At 46.3% G+C, this 21879-nt stretch overlaps 1 protein-coding gene across 4 annotated transcripts in view; it reads right to left on the bottom strand.

Annotated features, from left to right (window-relative positions):
* LTN1 (listerin E3 ubiquitin protein ligase 1) overlaps positions 1-21879 on the bottom strand; it is a 62069-nt gene that overhangs the window by 4054 nt on the left and 36136 nt on the right. For 2 of the 4 annotated variants that reach the window (XM_060234360.1, XM_060234362.1), the window contains exons 22-27: positions 12221-12434; positions 5083-5320; positions 4228-4302; positions 3418-3604; positions 2331-2502; positions 1049-1269 (exon numbers count right to left, since the gene is read on the bottom strand). In XM_060234360.1, coding sequence (XP_060090343.1) covers positions 1049-1269; positions 2331-2502; positions 3418-3604; positions 4228-4302; positions 5083-5320; positions 12221-12434 — 1107 coding nt within the window. The remainder of the gene's footprint in view (positions 1-1048; positions 1270-2330; positions 2503-3417; positions 3605-4227; positions 4303-5082; positions 5321-12220; positions 12435-21879) is intronic. The other 2 variants (XM_060234363.1, XM_060234361.1) reach the window with 1 other exon arrangement.

Below are 21879 nucleotides of genomic sequence, written 5' to 3'. Positions count from 1 at the left end.
ATATCTTTGATTTTGATAACAGAAAACTTTCTGGGACAGGTTTTACAGGCCTTATAAAAGGACAGAAAGGCCCAGTACATTGCTTCAGGGTAAATAATTCCATAATTTGAAGGGCACATTTATTTATTTATTTTTAGTGGCTCAGGGCGGCTTCCAGTGATAGATCCAACAAAATTACAGTATTTAAACATATAAAGGGATCAGCATTTAAAACAGATAAAAACAGATAAAACCATGGTTATCAATAAATATTAATAAATATTAATAAATATATCAACTGTATATAAAAGAAAGAAATCCGGCAAGTTACATTAAAATTCTCAAGCTAGGTATAGGCTAGCCGGAAGAGGGTCGTCTTACAGGCCCTGCGGAACTGTACAAGGTCCCGCAGGGCCCTCACCTCTTCCGGCAGCTGATTCCACCATGTAGGGGCCATAACAGAGAAAGCCCTTTCTCTGGTGGATTTCAAACGGGCTTCCTTCGAGAAATGTCGAGAAAATCGTGTTCTTGGTAGATACCAACTGGACTTCCAGAGGAAATGGCATAGTTAGCAAATGCTGATGGGCAGAGCTAAGCAAGCTTATAAATCTAAACCAGAAAAGGTAGTCGTTCAAAAATATGGGCCCCAGATTATATCAGTAATCATTAACTGGGCTTGGAAGCAAATCAGTGTGTATTATATGATCATACTGAGAAACACAAACAAGTATGCAGCTGAATTTTGAATGAACTGCAGTTTTTGAGTTGTTTTCTAGAGCAGGCCTACAAAAAGTGCATTACATCTAGCTCAGAGCTTATTGTGCCACTGATCAGAATACTCAGATCAGTTGCATTCTCAAAAGATAATTTCTTAACCAAGGCAACTGAGTTGTTTTTTCCCCTTGTTTTTGTCACATTATGTACTTGTTTTTAGAAAAGAAGTAAAGGGTATGAAAGTTTTCCAAGACTTTTTGCTTGCTCTAACAATGTTGACTTCAGCCCATTTAATTTGGGAAGGTCAACTTACAAATAAGTAAATGCATGCATACTTGGTGAAGATTATACAAACCATCATGCCATTAAACAACTGTGTGCTGGTCTGCACTGAAGATATTTCTTGTGATGAAAGGATGTTACTGACATATTTGCTTGTAAATTTATCTACAATGCTGAAGACTCGTTTCTCACAGCTATTCCACCAAAGGCGAACCATGGCTGGCAAATCTTTTAATGTCATGCAGTAAACTGAGCAAGCCAAATGTGGGATCTGTGATGACAGTGTTGACATGTCTAGAGAACACATTGGAAAAATGGTTATAAAATAAGAGAAGTTAGATTATAGATCCTCCACAGATCTCCCACAATGTAAATTGCTTTCTTCTCATGGTGTGATAAAATCTGTTATTTGAGGCTTGGGTACATCGTAGACTGACCAACTGAAAGCAGACAAGACTTTGCCTATTTAGAATTCTGACAACTCCCCAGCCTGCTTCACAGTGAATATTTTTCACTGCTCCTCACCTTCCCAGTACTAAAGGAAAATTAGTTGTTTACTAGAAATGTTAAGTCAAAATAAACAATGGACAGTTAAGTTTTCTTTCTGGGACAGGAAAACTATCACTTGCAGTCTGAACAATCACGATGTTTGCAGTCCACACATACACAAAACGAGTTACCCACATGCTGTTATCTCAACTGGTGGGCTATGGTTTTAGTTATCTTTGTACAAAGATGAGCCATCTGCCTACTTAAACCAGAAGGCTACAGTGCTTGCTCTAAAGTTCTCTTATTCACAGTTCCAAGTGTTAAAGTTCATGAGGAACATGGCAGAGAATCCTGCAGCTCAGGAGGAAGTGACTTTACCAAATGTGCATGTCAATGGAGTGCTCATTTGAAAATGACTTAGCGTGAGGTGCAGACTGCATCAGTTACATCGTGAGACTATGATGGCAGACTTAACCTGAACAGCTTGACTTGGGAAGGACAAAACATGCAGTGTAACTACTATAATGAATGACAAATGTAGAATTAACTTTAAGGTATGAGAATTAAACTCCAAAACACTTTTCAGGAGTTTGTTGTTGATTGTATTGTGACAGCACAATGACAATATAATATTTGTAGTGACTGCTTTGAAGGAAATGTTTAATACTAGGTGTTTTCTAGCAATAGTTCACTTATTCAAAATTAGAAATAAAGGGTCTTTCAGGCTGCAAACCTAAAAACCCTTTCTTGGGAGCAAGTCTCATTGACTAAAACAGGACTCTTGATGTCTGCATGGGATCATTTTGTTTCACACTGAAGTATACTTACCCTTAATAATGAAAAAACTTAAAAGCATTTTCACTGACCTTTAATGTCTAGATTAAGCTCTTCAGTAAAATATGTTTTTGTGTCTTTATTAGGAAATTCAGCTGTTGATCCTGGAAAAGCTGGGTTTTCTGGCATAAGCCTGAACAGGTGATACAATAGTTTATTCAGACTCTTAGTTTTTCGAAGGTGTTGTGAATAAAGAGCTCGCAACTGACAGTGAAGGAAAAAAATATTTAAAAAATTATTCCCAAAGAAATTTCTCAAAAACAGACAAAAGAATGTATCCAACAAGAAAAAAGTATCGTGGAATTCAAGGCAGATTAGATAATAATGTTCCCCTACCAAGTTTTAACACATACTCTTAAGTAAACTGATGGTTTAAAAGTTTATCAAAATCCAACATGCAGTTATCCTGTCTACCTAAACTTATATGTCATACATTACAATGTCCACCAAAATCTGTACGTCTGTGGATCACTGTACGTCTGTGGATCTGTACGTCTGGGGACAGAGAAAAGGACTATGAACAAGAACCACACTGAACAACAAGTTCACGCAACAATGCTAGACCATTCTAATCTCCATTGGGGGTGGGTGCCAGTACAGCATATACCCTTTGTAATATACTTTGTGGATACTAATATGTCACTTAAGCATGGAGAAAAATTGGAGTTGTACATTCCTATTCTTCCACAACTTTTTTAATACCTGAAATTGTGCTTACAGTTTATAGACAAGTAGATCAAAACCCAGCATGCAATCATTCAATGAAGATGAAATAATCCTGTCTAGATAAACTATATGACAAACAATACAAAGATCACCAAAAAAACCTTGTATTTCTGTGAGATTCAGCAAACCATTCAGCATATCATTAATTAATACTCAGCAAACCATTTATCTAGCAACACATCAATATAATTTTTTGGTAAAAAACAGGGTGCTCACATATGTAAGAGCCAGGATGTTGCCAAGTATAAGAAGTGCTTTAAGCACTTCCAAATCTTCCTATAGCCAGAAATGTGATCCCCAGAACTATACAAAAATGTCATTTATTCCAACTGCCACAGAAGAACTCACGTTCAGATACCCGGAAGTGCAATTTGCACACTAGGTCACATTTACCTGAGAAGATGCAGCCTTGAAAAAAGTTAATACTAATTTCCATGTTAGCAGATACCCTAAAACAAGACAAAACTCCTCGCTCAATGGCTGAACAACTGCAAATTCTCCAACTGGAATGCATTCTAGGACATTTTCTAGTAAGTCTTCTTGAGTGGCAAGAACAGTCATAAGAGCTGCTGGGGGAGACCTAAATTAAAAGAAATGAAGCTGTTAATTTTACTGTCAAGTGAGTTTTCCAGTTCAGAACATAAACAATATCAGACAGCTTCAGGTATCACATCCAAAGAAACTAAGAAAACCCAGACTTTTGCTGGGATCATGTGTATCTCTCTTCTCCCCCCCCCCCTAAAAAAAAATTTGTGCTGAGAATCATTATTAGCAGTAACTCTAGCTACCTATGACATAGACTGCCAGTCCCTTTTTACTGTAGCTTCCTTCCTTAGTTACAAGTATTTTTGTAGGTCTGTACATACAGATCGGTCTGTACAGCTGTAAAACTACCCAGCAATAACCAATTTTATGTCCCTTGCTTCAAGACCTGAAAAATCTGGTGTTATACCAGAGGGACCATATTAATTTATTCTGGTAGAGTTAATAAATTATGTTTTGTTTTGGGGTTTTTTTTAAAGGTCTCCATCTGACTGAAACTCATGCTTAGGAAATATGTTGTAAGAGCAAAGAAAGCTATGGAATTTGTACACAAAAGCATCAGCTTTAAATTTATAAATATCCTCTCTATATAAAACCTTTAATATTCAAGTACTGTTGCAAGTGTGTTAATTTCAACCAGATATTAGCAAAGAAACATACAATGATAGTTCTTCCTCTTCATCGCCATAGGATTTGAGGTCTTTATTGTCAAATTCAGGCAAATCAGACATTAACCTGGAAATTGAAAAAAAAAACCAGAAAAAAGAATCAGTTGATATTTTTAAAGCCCAGAATTTATCTTACTCTGAAAGGATTTTATTAAATACTGGTAATTATATAACAAAATGAACACACTGTTACACATTACAGTCATCTATATAAAACAGGCTTCAAATAAAGCTGCATAATTATGACAGACAAGACAGACTTATGTCCTAAGCATCTGAGATGGTGAATTTCATAATGCAATATGCTGTGATGCTGAGCTTGTATTGCCATCTCTTATCCTCGCCTCACGACTAATTACATTGTATATGGTAAAAGGAGACCTGCAATATCTCATTATTGGGTGAGGAGAGGCAGAGAGAGTAGAAGATTAATTATTTCCCCCTTTCTTTCACTCATCTAACTCTGCCTTCAGGACAGAAACTTGTGGAGCAACTTCCATGAGGCAATAATGGTTAGCAATTTCTCCGCAGAAGGGTGACCCAGATGAGACACTCGCTGGGCCCCATTATTCCAGGGACTTTCCAGGTAGGTATATTTATGGTAGAAAGAGCAGCTGATTCTGTGTCTTAAGATGATTGTGGGGGGGGCAGTTAAAACTGTAAGGATTTAACAGGTTCACACTAGTGCAATGTTTAGTGTTTGTGCATCATGTGGAACATTAAGACTCGTTAATACAAGATGATGCCTTGTTGTTGTTGTTGTTGTCCCCCTAGGCACATTTTCTATCAATAAGGTGAAAATGAAAACAGAAAGACATCAAAGTATATGGAGGAGTAACCAACTTACTTATTTAGCATGTGGTATACCATGATTTGAACAGGTCTAGCTCTAAACAGCAGTAATGGAGACAATGTATTTAACAAGGTCTGTACTTTATCAGGAAGGTTTGTCTTCTGGCTAGCAACAAATTTGGCAGGAAGTTTGTGGTTCAGTAACTGATCCTTTGAGACAAACATTAGAGCTTCACCCAAGGGTTTCAACACAGAGTTCTGAAACAACATTTCTGATGTATTTTTTTCTTCTCCTGGTCAAAGGAAGATAAAAGACAATTTTCATTCAGCTTTGAGGTTTATCACAGAGGTTATGGAGCACTATTATTTTCCAAACCATCCAAAAATACTGAAAAGAATTGTGATACTATTCTGGCATGTTTTTTTTTTCAAAAGCCAAAAGGAAAAGTGAGATTAAAATATTTTAATAAACATATAAACAGACTTCAAAACATAAATCATTATCAGACACATTAACTGGCTCATAATTTTAATGAGTTTAAAAGTGTGAAAAAGCAGATGCAACTGATATAAAATGGATTGATGTTTGGATTGATGTTTATCGTCATCAATTTAGCCTATATGGAAAGGGCAGAGAGCTTTTAAAAAGTCAACAAGGTGTGAGGACAGTGGACAGATGGAGCTGTTTGTCCCTTTGCCATAATACAAGAACCTAAGAGGCACCTATGAAGTTGATGGGCAATAGATTTAGGATGAATAAATGAAAGGACCTTCTTTATTCAATGAATCTGCTACCAGAATGAGGGCCATGAGCATAGATGACTTTAAAAGGGGATTAGTTAGATTCACAGAGAATATGTCCACTGGAGCTGCTAGACCAAAGGGAACCTCCACATACAGAGGCAGCAAACCTGAATGTTAGTCCTAGAAGGCAACATCTGGCCTTAGCCCCTATGTCCTGTTTGTTAGGCCCTCTAGGGCAACTGGTGGGCTAGTGTGTAAAACAAGATGCTAAAATAGATGGTCTGAGCCAGTAAAGCTCTTTTATTATGATTATAAAATCAAAGGCTTGACTTTTCACATATCTTTAAAAATTGAGTTTGTTATTCAGTGGTGGCAACTATTAAATGAAGAAGGCTATTTGTCATGGCTGGGGCCGGGTCAGGCAAAGTCCAGAGGCAGTCCGAGGTCTGTAGCCAGTAAGCAGGAGGGTCCGAGGCGCCAAATCCGAATCACTGTAGAAGTATCGCAGGTCTGAGGTCCAGAAGCCGAGGTCAGGGAGTCCAGAAGTCCAAAGCCAAAGTCAGGGAGTCAGGAACCAAAGTCAAGCCGGAGTGGATGCTAGAATGTCAGGGAGATGACTAGTTGCTTCCACAAAGCTTCCTCCCAAAGCCCACAGCTATATAGCCCTCTGCTGGCTGTTGCCCGTTTGGGCTAATTGCTGGCTCAGGGAGGCAGCCAGGATCCTGTTACCACTCAAGCATCCTTGCTCTTAGAAGGGCCAGAATCCTCTCAGAACTCAGGGCTCAGGGAGCGTCTTGCTTGTGAGCGTGCCGCCCTCCTCCGATCCCTGAGGTCCTGCCGGAGGCGGTCACGCACACGAGCCACCCGAGAGGGCGAGGCAGGGGGGCTGGGATCTTCTCCAGCAGGAGGCAGGGGCACTGGTGCAGGTGGCAGGGGCACAGTTTCCTCATCAGACTCAACTTCCTCTGAAGGGTCCCCAGCACCCATGACACTATCCCCCCCCCCAGGGCCCCCCTCCGTCGAGGGACCTGGAAGGTCGGGGTGGTCGTTGTGGAACTGGTGCACCAAGTCCGGGGCATGAAGATTGTCCTCGGGCTCCCAAGACCGGTCTTCTGGGCCGTATCCCTCCCAGTCCACCAGGTACTGGAGGCCTCCACGATGGTACCGGGAGTCCAGGATCTGGCGCACCTCATATTCTTCCTCGTCATCCACCAACACTGGTGGTGGCGGCGGTGGGGAAGGAGTCCGAGCTGGGTCAGGGGGTGCAGCCGGAACAAGGAGGGAGCGATGAAACACGGGGTGAATGCGGAGGTGGGGTGGCAACTGGAGCCTGAAGGCGACGGGGTTTATTTGTTCAACGACGGGGTAGGGTCCAATGAACCGTGCATCCAGCTTGTGAGACCGACCAGGCCGGCGCAGGTAGCGAGTTGAGAGCCACACCTGATCCCCCGGCTGCACTGGAGGGCCTTCTTGCCTCTTTCGGTCTGCAGCCCGTTTATATGCCTCCTTGGCTTGCTGTAGCTGCTCTCGGAGCAAGTCTTGGCTGGCACGGAGTTCTTGCAGGTAGGCATCGACGGCGGGGACATTCGTGGGTGGTAGGATCGCTGGGAAGAACCGAGGGTGGTACCCGTAGGTTGCAGCAAACGGGGTCATTTGGGTGGATGAATGGACCGCGTTGTTGTATGCAAACTCTGCTAGGGGCAATAGAGTGGTCCAGTCATCCTGCTGGTAACAGGTGTAACAGCGGAGATATTGCTCTAGCGTGGCATTGGTGCGCTCTGTCTGGCCATCTGTCTGTGGGTGGTAGGCCGAGGACAGGTGCACTCGAGTACCCAGGCTGGAATGGAGGGCTTGCCAGAACCGAGAGGAGAACTGAGGGCCCCGATCGGAGATCAGATGGGCTGGGAGTCCATGCAGACGAAAGATGTGTTGCAGGTAAAGCTGGGCCGTCTCCTGAGCTGTGGGGAGTTTCGGGCACGGAACAAAGTGGGCCATCTTGGTAAATAGGTCGACGACCACCCAGATACAAGTCTGACCCTTGGAGCGTGGAAGTTCCGTGATGAAGTCCATCGAGATGGTATCCCAGGGTCCTGAAGATGTGGGCAAAGGCTGCAGCAACCCTGAGGGTTTGGCTGGGATGTCTTTGGCCCGTCGGCAGACGTCACAGGAGCTGACATAGCGGGCAACATCAGCGCGAACTCGTGGCCACCAGAATTCCCTTGTCAGCAAGTGGGTGGTCTTATGCTGTCCAAAGTGCCCGGCGGGTAACGAGTCGTGGGTCAGGCGTAGCACTTCTGCCCGCAAGGGCCCGGGCGGCACATAGAGGCGTTCGCGGTGTAGCAAGAGGCCGCCTCGAGTCGTGAACTCCCCTGTTGGGTCATCTTGGAGAGCCTGGAGGTGTTGCTGGACCCAGGGATCATTGGCCTGGCTAGCCCGAATGTCCTCCACGAGTGCTGGTGAAGTGGAGGTGGCTGCAAATACTGAGGGCGGCAGGATTGGAGCAGCGGGCGCGGTCTCAGTTGAGGCAGGGGCGTATTCCGGTTTCCGGGAGAGCGCGTCTGCTTTCCGGTTCTGGGTATGGGGGATGTAGGAGATCCGGAAGTCGAAGCGAGAGAAGAATAGGGACCACCGGATCTGGCGCTGGTTGAGACGGCGGGTGGTCTGGAGGTGTTCCAAGTTCCGGTGATCGGTGAGCACTTGAACAGGGTGGCGAGCCCCTTCGAGGTAATGTCGCCAAACCTCAAACGCCGCCTTGATCGCGAGCAACTCCCTCTCCCAGATGGTATAGTTCCTCTCTGCAGCAGTGAGCTGCCGCGAGTAATAGGCGCAGGGCTGTAGTGGCTGGGACGGCTCCTCGCGCTGGGACAGCACTGCTCCCAGGGCCACGTTGGAGGCATCAGCTTCCACCGTAAAGGGAAGCTGGGGGTCGGGGTATCTCAGGAGTGGCCCGGTGGCAAAGCGAGTCTTCAGGGTGGAGAAGGCGTTATCGGCCTCTGGGGACCAGTGGAAGGGTTCTTTGGGGCGGAGTAGTTGAGTCAGGGGTGTGGTCAGGGATGCGTAGGCCGGGATGAATTGCCGATAGTAGTTGGCAAAACCGAGGAACCGCTGCAGGTCTTTGCGATTCTGAGGAGCCTGCCAGGTCAGGACCGCTTCTACTTTTTTCGGGTCCATGAGGATCCCCTGCGGTGACACGATGTGCCCAAGGAACTCGACGGAGCGCAGGTCGAAGTCGCACTTCTCCAGCTTGGCGTAGAGACCATGGGCTCGTAGGCGCTGCAGGACCTGGCGGACGTGCTCGGCGTGCTGGGCAGGATTGCGGGAGTAAATTAGGATGTCATCCAGGTATATGATCGCGAAGCGGTCGAGCAGGTCCCGGAATATGTCATTCATGAACCTCTGGAAGACAGCGGGGGCGTTGGTCAGTCCGAAGGGCATTACCAGGTGCTCGTACTGCCCGTATCGGGTCCCAAACGCGGTCTTCCATTCGTCTCCGGGCCGTATGCGCACCAAATTATACGCTCCACGGAGGTCCAGCTTGGTGTAGATTTGGGCCCCCTTTAGGCGATCCAAGAGTTCAGGGATCAGTGGTAGAGGGTACCGGTCGCGGATGGTGATCTTGTTCAGGGCCCGGTAGTCATTGCACAGCCGGAGCTCCCCACTTTTCTTCTTCACGAAGAGCACTGGAGCAGATAGGGGAGAGGTTGAGGGTCGGATGAATCCGCGTTTCAGGTTCTTGTCCAGGAAGTCTCGCAGAGCTGCCAACTCCGGCTCTGACATTGGGTACAGACGCCCCACCGGGAGTGGTGCCCCAGGTACCAAATCAATGGCACAGTCGTAGGGCCGGTGAGGGGGAAGCTGATCAGCTCCTGTCTCTTCGAAGACATCAGCAAAGTCCACATACTTCTGAGGGAGCTGAGGACCACCACTCGGGATGCCAGCTGCTAGAGTGGTGGGAGGAGTCAGATGGGGGCATGGGTCTCGGAAGCGTAGTTCCTGCTGGGCCCAGTCCACGATGGGGTTGTGCAGCTTCAGCCAGGAAAGGCCTAGAATCAGCGGGAAGCGAGGCATGCGGGCGACATCAAACCGCAGCTGTTCTTGGTGCTGCTGGATGTGGAAGGTGATGGGACAGGTCTCCTGGGTGACGGGGCCAGAACGGAGGAGGCGCCCATCAATAGCCTCCACCAGCGACGGAATCCCTTTTGTCTGCACAGGGATCTGGTGCTGCTTCACAAAGGCGGCATCTATAAAACAGTGGGCCGCTCCCGAGTCCAGCATGGCATACACGAACAGCCAGCGTTCGTCAGGCAGACGGAGTTTGACTGGTAGCAGGAATGGCCCTGGGGTATCAGCCCGCTGTTCGGAGGACCCAGCTAGTCGCTCCAGGCTGGGGGGTCCACTTACGCCTGGGGCTGCCCTTTTGGCGGCGGTGGCAGCGAAGGTCCAGGTATCCGATGCTTAGCAGGGCAGCCAGAGGCATAGTGGCCTGCCGTGCCGCAGTGGAGGCACAGATTCTGCGTGCGGCGTCTGGTCTTTTCCTCTGGGGTCAGGCGGGGTCGAGCAGCTCCAAGCTGCATAGGCTCATCCTTGGTGCTGGTACTAGCTGGGGACGGGCGAGGAGCCAGGTAGCACGGTGCAGGGAGCTGGCGCCCTCTGGTCTTGGCTTGGCGGCGACTTTCCAGGCGGCCATCGATGCGGAGGCAGAGGGTGATAAGTTCTTGGAGCGTGGGTGGCTGCTCCACCCTGGCCAGTTCATCCAGGACCTCCTCTGCCAACCCCTCAGTAAACTGGTCCATCTGGGCAGCCTCATTCCACGCCAAGTCCTGGGTCAGGAGCTTGAATTCAGTGGCATATTGAGCCACCGAGGAGTTGCCTTGTTTCAGTGCCCTGATCTTCCGGTTGGCTGTGGCTGCTTGGACTGGGTTTGAGAAAGCAGCAGACAGGTGGGCCTCAAACCCCTGGTAATCAGTCAGTAGGGGAGAGGACGCGACCAGTAAGGGTGTGGCCCATTTGGCCGCCTGCCCCTTTAACAGACTGATGACGAAACACACCTTGGTTTTGTCATTGAGGAAGTCCCGTGCTCTCAGTTCAAAGTACAGCCGACACTGTGCCAGGAAGGCAGGAAATTCTTCCACGGCACCCCCAAATCTGTCAGGTGGGGGAACTGGGCACTTGGCTGGAGCACTGGCCGCAGGTTGTTGCTGCAAGTGCACTACTGCCTGTGTTAGCTGCTGTACCTGGGCTTGGAGCGCAGCCAGTAGTTCTGTGGTTTCACTTGCTTCAGCATCCATCCTGTGGAGTGGGTGTTTGTGGGTGGAAGCAATCTGTCACGGCTGGGGCCGGGTCAGGCAAAGTCCAGAGGCAGTCCGAGGTCTGTAGCCAGTAAGCAGGAGGGTCCGAGGCGCCAAATCCGAATCACTGTAGAAGTATCGCAGGTCTGAGGTCCAGAAGCCGAGGTCAGGGAGTCCAGAAGTCCAAAGCCAAAGTCAGGGAGTCAGGAACCAAAGTCAAGCCGGAGTGGATGCTAGAATGTCAGGGAGATGACTAGTTGCTTCCACAAAGCTTCCTCCCAAAGCCCACAGCTATATAGCCCTCTGCTGGCTGTTGCCCGTTTGGGCTAATTGCTGGCTCAGGGAGGCAGCCAGGATCCTGTTACCACTCAAGCATCCTTGCTCTTAGAAGGGCCAGAATCCTCTCAGAACTCAGGGCTCAGGGAGCGTCTTGCTTGTGAGCGTGCCGCCCTCCTCCGATCCCTGAGGTCCTGCCGGAGGCGGTCACGCACACGAGCCACCCGAGAGGGCGAGGCAGGGGGGCTGGGATCTTCTCCAGCAGGAGGCAGGGGCACTGGTGCAGGTGGCAGGGGCACAGTTTCCTCATCAGACTCAACTTCCTCTGAAGGGTCCCCAGCACCCATGACACTATTCAGAATATGTGATATGTGTCTTACTGCAATCAACCAAGCTACACGCAACAAAAGGGGTGTGTGTATGTGTTCTTCTAGATTACGGGCCTTCTGCCCCCTTACTAAAAGCTGTATTCACTGGATATGAATTTTTATTTAAGTGGTGAAGATCTGTGAAAAAGAAGACACTTATTTTTGAGACTTCAACTAATGTCACTATGAGCAATGAATAAACATAAGCTTAGGGATTCTTCCTGAGGGATAATCTTATAAATGCAGAAGTAAGTAAGGAGTTTCATGTAGGAGATGGGAATTGAAAACTGGAGGTAAAGGCAGAATGAAAGGAAGAATACCTCTAATTTAGGATCATGCATCACCCCAAAATCATTGACTATAGCTTGCATTGCATATTTAATTTTGCAGTGTTTGTTTCACTAAAATGAGACTGATATAAATAAATGTAATTAAAATAAATGACCTGGCACTGTAAACAATGTGTCATGGATTATATACTGTTAGTTAGTGCATTTGTCTTTTGCCACAAACTTACTTGTGATTTTTACCATCAAAGGTAAAAGTAAACTATGAATGCCTTCAGAGAAGAACTCCTGCCATTCCGTTATGAGATTTGCTGGAAGTTTTTCAATAATTTCTGGAGTTAATGCCTGGAAGTAGGCACTTGAGGCAGTAGTCAAGTCACAGCTCACACAGGCAAACACTTGTACCAGTGCAATAAAAAAAACTGGCTGGCTTTCACTTGTGGTCTGAAAAGAAAGACAGAAACAGACTTCCATTCTTTTTTTCTCATTTTTTACTTTTCTCTCAGTTTTTACCTTTATTGTGTTATACATTCGTTTCTCTCTCATTTTTTACTTTTTTCTCAGTTTTTACCTCCATCGTGTTATACATTCATTTAATTCATCATCTCAATCAAGCTCCCTTTTTCTTTTATGACAAATAAAAAAAATTTCTGTCTTCGAGTATCTGTCTCAAAAGTCTTTACAGCTTAATTCATGCCTTTATCATTCTCATTCTGTATTGTTATAATCAGCATCTTATATTCTAATAGCTAGATCATTCAATGGCTGGAGCTATGAAGGAGCAAGATATATCTTTCTACAAACCTGAAACAAGCCCCAGATTTCCAGAAAAAAATGTGAAATCTAAACAAAAACATCGGGGAGTATTGAAAAGCCTGAAAACAATAAAAGGAGTGCCTTTAGCTTTAAACAGACTCCCTCAGTGGCTGGTGCTAGGCAACCACAGTATTCCAGGGTTGGTCTGTCAGTAAAAGAGAGAGGCCTTTCCAGGACTATTTTGGTCTTTGAGAGAGGACTCATGGGGCCAGGTCTGACTAAGGTTGCCAGCTCCAGGATGAAAAGTTCTTGGAGATTTTGTGGTAGAGTCTGTGGAGGGTTTCGAGCGTGGAGAAGCCTCAGTCAGATATCATATACTATACAATTCACCTTTTAAAGGAGTCATTTTTCCAGGGGGACAGATCTTTGTCATCTGCAGCCCAGTTGTAATTCTGGGAGATCTCCAGGTCCCACCTTGAGGTTGGCAGTGCTAGGCCTGGCAGCAACCTCAAGGTGAGTTGATCCAACTTGACTTGCATGACTCTACTAATCCTGGCTGCTCACTACTGTTCAACAGCAGCCACCCTATGAAAGTCAGTGTGGTGTAGCAGTTAGAGCTTCAGGATCCACAGCATCTTGCTGTGGAAGCTCACTAGGGGATTTTGGATCACTGACAAACTTTCAGCCTAACCTACCTCACGGTGCTGTTGTGCAGATACAAAAGAGGAGAAGAGAATCATGTAAGCTACACTGGTACCCACTGTGGAGAAAGGGGAGGTTAAAATTAAGTAAATAATAAATGTAGTTGAAGATGGGAGGTAGATAGGTGATAGTGAATGTTTAAAGAGAGACTGAGGCAGGGGAAGTCAGAGGATATAGGGATTACTAGGAAGTGGGAGAGGGGGAGAGAAAGGAACTAAGAGGGAGGTGCCACCCCTCAAGTTCTTGAGAGTTTTGTACCAGAGAAGCAGGCTTGGCCCAGAGGCCAGCACTGTACAACTGGGCCACAGTTTTTTTATAGGTAGAGACTGCTGGAGAGGGAGGAAAAGTTTAAGACAGAGGGACATAAATGTAGGCTGGCTGTTGAGTGCGACAGAAACATGGCTGCCAGCTCCAAGTTAAAAAATTCCTGGAGATTTGGGAGGTGGAGCTTGCAGAGGGTGGGGTTTGAAGAGGAGAGGAACCTCAAAAGGGTATAATGCAATAGACTCCATCTTCCAAAATAGCTGTTTCTCTCCTGGAATCGAGGGTTGTCCACCTCCAGGTGTGGGTGGAGATCACCCAGAATTAAAACAGGTTTCTTACCTGTAACTGATGATCTTTGAGTGGTCATCTGTGCAGTCACGCACATGGGTTATCCACCAGGATTGAACCCGACCTCGGAGAATTCAAAGCAATCTTGGAGCGTTAATTTTGGCGCACACTTCCTCTCGTCCCGGGGAGGTGGCAACCGCTGCGCATGCCTAGACGAGAGGGAGGCGCTTCACCCACCCAGTTTCTTCCCGCCGCTGCATAGGTGGAAAATTTTAACTCAGGAACAAGAAACCAGCAGCGGGGAAGGATGGGCAGGTGTGTGTGACTGCACAGATGACCACTCGAAGATCATCAGTTACAGGTAAGAAACCTGTTTATCTTCTTCGTGGTCTCTGTGCAGTCCCACACATGGGTGACTGGCAAGCTATTCTGTCCGGAGGCAGGTGCTGGATCTGTAACCAAAGGACAAGGTTAGTTATGCATATAAGAAGCAATATCATACTTACAGTGTAGGCGACTGGGGACATCAGTCAAAGATGGATCGTAGTACAGCCTGTCCGAAAGACGTGTCACGCCGGACACGGACGTCTAAGGCGTAGTGCGAGGCAAATGTAGATGGAGACAACCAGACCGCAGCGGCACAGATGTCTTCCATCGAAACACCCCTACAGAAGGCTGTTGAGGTTGCAACGGCTCTAGTAGAGTGAGCTCATAAATGTTCAGGTATAGGCTGTTTTGCCAGTCTATAGCATAATGTAATAGCAGCCACAATCCATTTAAAAAATCTCTGTGTTGAGATTTTAGTGCCTTGATTGTGGGTTGCGTATGCTATAAAGAGTCTAGTGTCCTTTCGAAACTGGCGTGTCCTTTCAATATAAAAGGCAAGGGCACTACGTATGTCCAGGTTATGTAAAGTTCGTTGACCTGCATCGGTAGGGCGTTGGAAAAAGGCAGGTAAAGTTGAAGGCTTCCCCAGATGAAACGCTGAGACCACCTTTGGTAGAAAGGAGGGGTCAGGGCGTAGAATGACTCTGTCATGATGGAAACTGGTGTATGGCGGGTCTGCTCTAAAAGCGCAGATATGGATATGCTGCACTCTGTCTGCTGGAAGATAGGCCTTGTGAGATATCGTTGACAGGCACGCTGCTATAAATTGTATGTTCTGAGTGGGATTCAGGTTGGATTTTGCATGATTGACGTGAAGACCTAGTGCAGACAGGAGGGACAGGGTAGATGAAATGTCCTTCTGAAGTTGTTCCCTTGTTTGGGATACGACCAGCCAATCATCTATATAAGGGTAAATGGAGACCTGTTGTTGCCGGAGTACTGCTGCCACCACCATACATTTCGTGAAGACTCTCAGTGCTGTAGAGAGACCGAAGGGAAAAGAGCAGAATTGATAGTGCTGCTCTCCGACAGCAAACCTGAGGAATCTTCTGTGATGGTGACTGATGGTGAGATGGAAGTAGGCATCTTGTAGGTCTATCGACGCCATCCAGGCCTGCTCTGGAATGAGTGGTAGAATAGATTGTAGAGTGACCATGCAGAATTTCTTGTAGCGAATATGAAGGTTGAGTTTTCGAAGATCCAGTATAGGGCACAGCCCCCGTCTCTCTTTGGGACCAGAAAATAACGGGAGTAGAATCCCGTGTGATGGAACTGCGGTGGAACTGGTTCTATAGCTCCCTTGTCCAGCAAGGTGGCGATTTCTGATTGTAGAGGAGGAGAGGGGGGAGTAGGTATGAACCTGTGGAATTTTGGAGTTGAATCGAACTCTATGCTGTAACCCCTGTGGATAATTGCCAGGACCCACGAATCCGATGTTATGGATTCCCACATGGGGTAGAATGGTTGTAGTCTGGTGGTGGCATCTGGATGGTATTGTGGCTGATTGAGAGGTAGAGGGAAGAAGTAAAAGAGACTGCTTTGGGGCCGGAGTTGACTTTTTTGAGGTTTGTGGACGTCCTCTATTTTGAATTTGATGTCAGGCTGCAGTGACGAGGACCTAAGCCATGCATGCAGGCGTAGGGCAATCAATGAGGCCATAGTCCTAGATGAACATGCCACAGCATGACACACTGTTAATTTGCTGCTTGCTGACCCTAGTAAGTTCCTGAAGGAGGTGTGAAGCCTGCTTCTGTGCTGCATCCGGTAAGGAAGGAACCAAGGTGTTAAGTAGGGAGGTCAGGTTGAAAGCATATGCTGAAAAATAGGCCATACAATTGTGGATTTTTGTTGTGGCGGTGGTAAGAGAATACATGTTTCTTCCTAGAGTATCCAATTTCTTGCCTTCCTTTTCGGGTGGGACTGGGTGTCTTGTTTGTTTTGATTTTGAGGATGAATGCACTATCATGGAATTTGGGGCCAGATGATTGAAAAGAAATTTCGATTCAGGAGCATGAATTTTGTAAAGGGATTCAACTCGTTTCAATGTGGGTGGCAGTGAAGCGGGTTTGTCCCAAGCCTCTTTCAAGGTTTCCAGGTGAACTGGAAGCATCGGAAGAAAACCTGCTGGCAGGTCTGCATGCAGTAAATCGTGGGCTACATCCGAAACTCTAGGTGCATCAGTAGTCAGCTTGATGTTAAGAGAATTTGCCATATTAGATAACAGATCTAGATAGGATTTGGAACCCTCTGAGGGTGAAAGGTCAGCAGGTTTGATAATGTCAGATGCCGGTGACGGAGGAGCTGAGGCTGTGGAGTGGGATGAGTCGGATTGCTCAGCTTCGGACTCTTCTTGGGTTTCGATGGGTGTCTCAAGAGGCTTAGTTATTGTAGCAGTTTGTTTGGTCAACAGAGGAGGCTGTTCCGGTTGTTTAGGAGAGACTGAACACACTGAGGTCGATCTGGTTGGAGACAGTGGCTTCGACACCATAGTGTAGTGTTTAGGGTGACGATAGGGACTTTCATGGTACCAAGGACGATCTTCACAGTATGCCTGCTCTTGATGTGAAGGAATTTCACGGTACCAAGGACGGTCATCCCGATATGCCTGATCCTGATGCGAAGGATGGTATAATACCTCACGGTACTGAGAGTCTTCACGGCATCGAAGGTCTTCACGGTATCGATATCGATGGGAATCCGACGATGGTGATCTATAATATCTTCGGTACCTGCGAGGAGATGGTGACCTGGACCTCGATGGGCTATAATAATAATAGCGTTCCCTGTGACGGCTTCAAGATTTCTCGGCTCGAACTCGAGTGGATGGCTCTCTCGGTGTCGAGGGTTCCCTTAGGAGTGGAGATGCGGGTGTCACTACCTGTTGTTTAGTGGGCATGGAGACCTCCTGGAATGAGTGTGCGCCAAGAATGGTTGAGCGCTGACTTCTGATGGAATCTGGAGATTCAGTGTCGAGGATCTTGTCTGGTAAAGATCCGTGAACTGAAGGGGACCAAGAAAGAATATGTACAACCTCAAGAGGTATGGCATCGATGGGCGCCGAGGCTTCCAATGGAGTCGGTGCTGTCTGTACCGAGGTCGCGGTGCTGATAGTCGGGTGCGATGCGGAAGTCATTGTCGGAGACTTTGAATCCAAGGATCTATGGCTTGTCTTAGTCTTAGTTTTTGGTAATGTCGAAGTCGAAGGGTCTTTAGAAGTCGATTCTGTGCGATGTCTCTTCCTAGAATCGTCAGACTTCTTCGAATGTTTCCCAGACTTAAGTTTGCTAGGAACCGAGGCCACGGAAGCTGCCGGTCGAGCCACTTCCTTTTGCATAGATAGGGAAGATGGCGAGGTTTGGGATCCCGAAGTATGGGACATAGTAGGGTGCACGGAGGACTCTAACAAGTGACTTCTGAGTCTAGTCGCGCGGTTTTTCCTTGCTTGCTTCCCAAACTGGCTGCAATGCAGGCAAGTGTCAGTACGATGAGCCTCACCCAGACAGAAAAGGCATAAAGAATGTCTGTCGGTAGATGGGATTTTTGAGGCGCACTGAACACACTTTTTAAAAGTGATTTTGTCTTTTCCTTTCATCCGCCTGGGGGGGAGGGAAAGGAGGGACGAAGGCCAAAAGAAGAAGAGGGATAGTAAGATTTTTTTTTTTTTTTTACGATACCAGTGTTGAAGAAAAGGACGAACGGCGAGGAAAACAGTGAGGAAATAGCACAGGTAAAGGATGAAGATCATGATGAATAGAAGAGACTCAGCGAGGTAGGTGTATCCCGGGCGGCGGTAAAGAAGAAATTGGGTGGGTGAAGCGCCTCCCTCTCGTCTAGGCATGCGCAGCGGATGCCTCCTCCCCGGGACGAGAGGAAGTGCGCGCCAAAATTAATGCTCCAAGATTGCTTTGAACTCTCCGAGGTCGGGTTTGATCCTGGCGGATAACCCATGTGTGGGACTGCACAGAGACCACGAAGCAGATCAACTGTTCTCCAGATGGCAGAGATCAGTTCCCTTGGAGAAAATGGATTCTGTAATATTATATCCTGCTGAGATCAACTTCCCTCCACAAACCTTGCCCTTCCAAGGCTCCACCCCCAAATCTCAAGGAATTTCCCAACCTGAAGCTGGCAACCCTAAAGGCAGGATTAATCGCTGCTTTTGGGAGATCTGCTGTGATTCCTGGAGATCTCTATGCCCTACCTGGAGGCTGACAACTCTACAAGTAAAGCAGGAAGCAGAAAAAGGGAAGAGGCTATGTACAGGGCTTCTCAGAAAAAGGAAAGAGGAAACAGTGGGAAAATGAGATGCCTCCCGTAAATCTTTGTGGGTTTCCACTTGAATCTAATAGCCAAGCAGGCTGAACCTGAGGATACTTCAGTCCAGTTACGCTAATGGACAACACAGATCTTTCTACAAACCTGAAAAATGTCCCAAGTTTGCAAAAAAATCTGAAATCTTTTTAAAAATAGGGGTGGGGAAGAGAAGAAAATGGCAAAAGGAGCACCTGTAGTTTTAAACAACAGACGCCTTCAGTGGCCATTGCTATAGGCAACCACAGCATTCTAGGCTTGGTTTCTGTCAATAAAAAGCAGGATAGCAGAGCCTTTGAGAGAGGACTTATCAGGATTAGGCCTATCAACAATCATTAGATGACTTAATTCCACTCTCATGACTCACCTAGGCCTGGCCAATTGCCTGGCCAACAGCAACCATCCTATGAAAATGCATGTGGTATAATGGTTAGAGCTTTAGAGCAGGGTCTGGGAGACCTGAATTCAAATCATTAATTTACCATGGAACCTACTAGGTGATGTTCCAGACACATACTTTCAACCTAATCTACCTCTCAGGGCTGTGAAGATAAAAAGGAGGAAAGGAGAATGATATAAACTGCTATGATCCCCAGTGAGCAGAAAGGTGAGGTATAAATTAAGGAAATAAATGATAAATATAGTAGATATGGGAGGCAGATAAAAGGTAAGTTGGTAAATGGCTGAGAACAAGAGAATTAAGGCAGGGAAAGGGAAGATATGGGGATTACCAGATGGAGGGGAAATAAATGTGGGAAGGATACAAGGGAAAGTGATGTTCCCCCTCAAATCCTTGACTGTTTCCTAACATGCATGTGTGCTTGGCCCAGCATCTAGAACTACACAAATGTGCCATTGCTTTCCTATGTAGAGGCTGCTGGGGTGGGGGGAAGGACAAAGGGACAGATAAAGGTAGGTTGGCTATGAGGTAGAAAGGACAGAAGACAGCAGGAAAAGGAGAGAGACTATGGAGGCTTTCAGTGATGGGTAAGAGAAAATAGTGGGGAAGGGGAAAATAAGATGCCCCTCACAAGCATTTAAGGATTCCTGTTTGTATATTCTAATAGTAAAGTTGGTGAAATATACTTAAATCTGGAGACTGGGCCTATGAAGGGCCAAGATAGATCTTTTAACAAACCTGAAAAGCACTCCTGGTTTGCAAAAAAATCTAAAATCTAAAAACAAACTTTGGGTGTGTTTTTTTAAAGGTTTTTTAACTGTTTTTTTTATTGACCCCTCCCCCACCCCCCAAAAAATGGGATTTCCAAAAAATCCCAGATCCAAATACCAGTATGGTATGAATTTTTTCAGAAATCCTGAAAAGTTTTGGGTCCAATAGAACAGAACTGAAAAATGCTGGTTTGGCTTCTCCTGCATCATGGTTGTAAAGAATAGCTGCCATTAAGCCTTGATGTTATTTGGGCTTATCAGCTTCCTAAAGTCTGCAAGTTTTTTGCAGGCCCCTGGCCCTGCCTGCTAGAGGCAGTTTGCTTGTTTACCTGTGACTTTTGGCTATTAAGATAACCATCCTTGGGAGTCTCCCTAATTTGTTTTAATCTGCTGGTGACAATTAGCTAAGATGTCCTGATTGTCTGATCAGTTCATGGGCTGAGGCGTGGATGTTTGAAAACATGCCACGCTTGCGGAGAAGGGGCTGTGTCATCGATCCTCCCACATCATAGACTGTCCGGCACAGGATTGCCTTTCTCTTTCAAGCCTGCAAGCAAAGATGGGCTATAAATGAAGTAAATAAGTAATAATTACAGCTAGAGGGGCAGATAAAAGTCAGTGCAGTGTATTGTTTAGAGTTTCAGAATGGTGTGTGGAACGGACAGAAAGAAGCTGAGAAGGCTGAGGATATGGGGGTTGTCAGGTAAAGGGAAAGAGGAAATAATGTGGGGAGGCTGAGATGGGAAAAATGGGTGCTCTTTGTAAATCCTTGTAGCAATCATTACCACACAACTTGGCCATAGTTTTTCTGGCAGAGGGTGCTGGGGTAGGGTAGGGTGGAAAACTGAAGATGGGGAGAAAATAAACATAGGTTGGCTGGCAGATGGGAAGGAGAGAAGGCAGTTAAATGGAGAGGAGTTATGGGGGCTCTCAAGGAAGAAAAAGAAGGAACTAGTGGGGAAGAGGAAAATTCATCCCACATGTCCCTGGTAGGTTCCCATTTGTCCATACATCTAATTCTTAACATGGCTAATTCTGATGGTTCTTAAATTCAGTAACTGGGATATGAAGATAGATCCAGGTGGGCAGCCGTGTTAGTCTGAAGCAGTAGAACAAAGAGATAAGACAGATATATGAACCTGAAAAACATCCCAGATTTGCAGAAAAATCTGATTTTAAAAAAAATACACTGAGACATTAAAGCCTGCCTCTCAAATAACAGATGTAACACTCATAACTTAAAAAGCAAATACCCTCAGTCATCATTACTAGGCAACCACACCAGTACTGCCACCCTTCAAGCCTTCGTTTGTGTCAGAAAAAGGTGGACAGAAATGTAGAGCTGCTTCCAGGGCTACTTTGGCCTTTAAGGGTGTACTCATCAGGGCCAGGCCTGCCAGCAACTACTGGGTGACTTGCATGACCTACCCAAGCCTGGCAGTTATTCCATGGAAGCCAGTGTTTGGTAGTGGTTAGAGTAGGGTTCAAATCATCACTCTGCTGTGGAAGCTCACTAAATGACCTTGGGCTAGTTGCCCATTCTTACCTAATTTACCTCACAGGATTATTGTGAGGATAAAATGGAAGAAATATATAAGCTGCTTTGGGTGTCCATTGTAGAGGAAAGTGGGATATAAATGAAATAAACAATAAGCATAGCAGGAGATCGGTAGCAGAAAAAAAGGTAGGCTGGTAGATTGGTGGAATGGAGAGTAGGAAGCAGGGAATGGCAAGGATATGGTGGTGCCAAGAGGCTGAAAAGAGAAAATAGCATGAGTAAGTGCATACATGGAAAATGAGGTGTCCTCTGCAAGTACTTGGGGTTCCCCATCATGAACTGTGCCTGGCCCAGTATCCGCAAGTAGGCCACAGTTTTTCTAAGTAGAGGCTGTCAGGAGGAGAGAAAGGAAGGAAAGCTGGCTGGTGGCTGGGAAAGACAGAAGAACGTAGGTAAAAGAGAGGGGCTATGGGGGCTTTCAGATTAGAAAAAGAGAAAATAATGGGAGGGAAA

The sequence above is a fragment of the Heteronotia binoei genome, chromosome 3 (assembly GCF_032191835.1).
Source record: "Heteronotia binoei isolate CCM8104 ecotype False Entrance Well chromosome 3, APGP_CSIRO_Hbin_v1, whole genome shotgun sequence".
Classification (NCBI taxonomy): Eukaryota; Metazoa; Chordata; class Lepidosauria; order Squamata; family Gekkonidae; genus Heteronotia; species Heteronotia binoei.
Note: the sequence above shows the minus strand (reverse complement) of the source record. Positions and strands in the feature narration are given on the sequence as shown.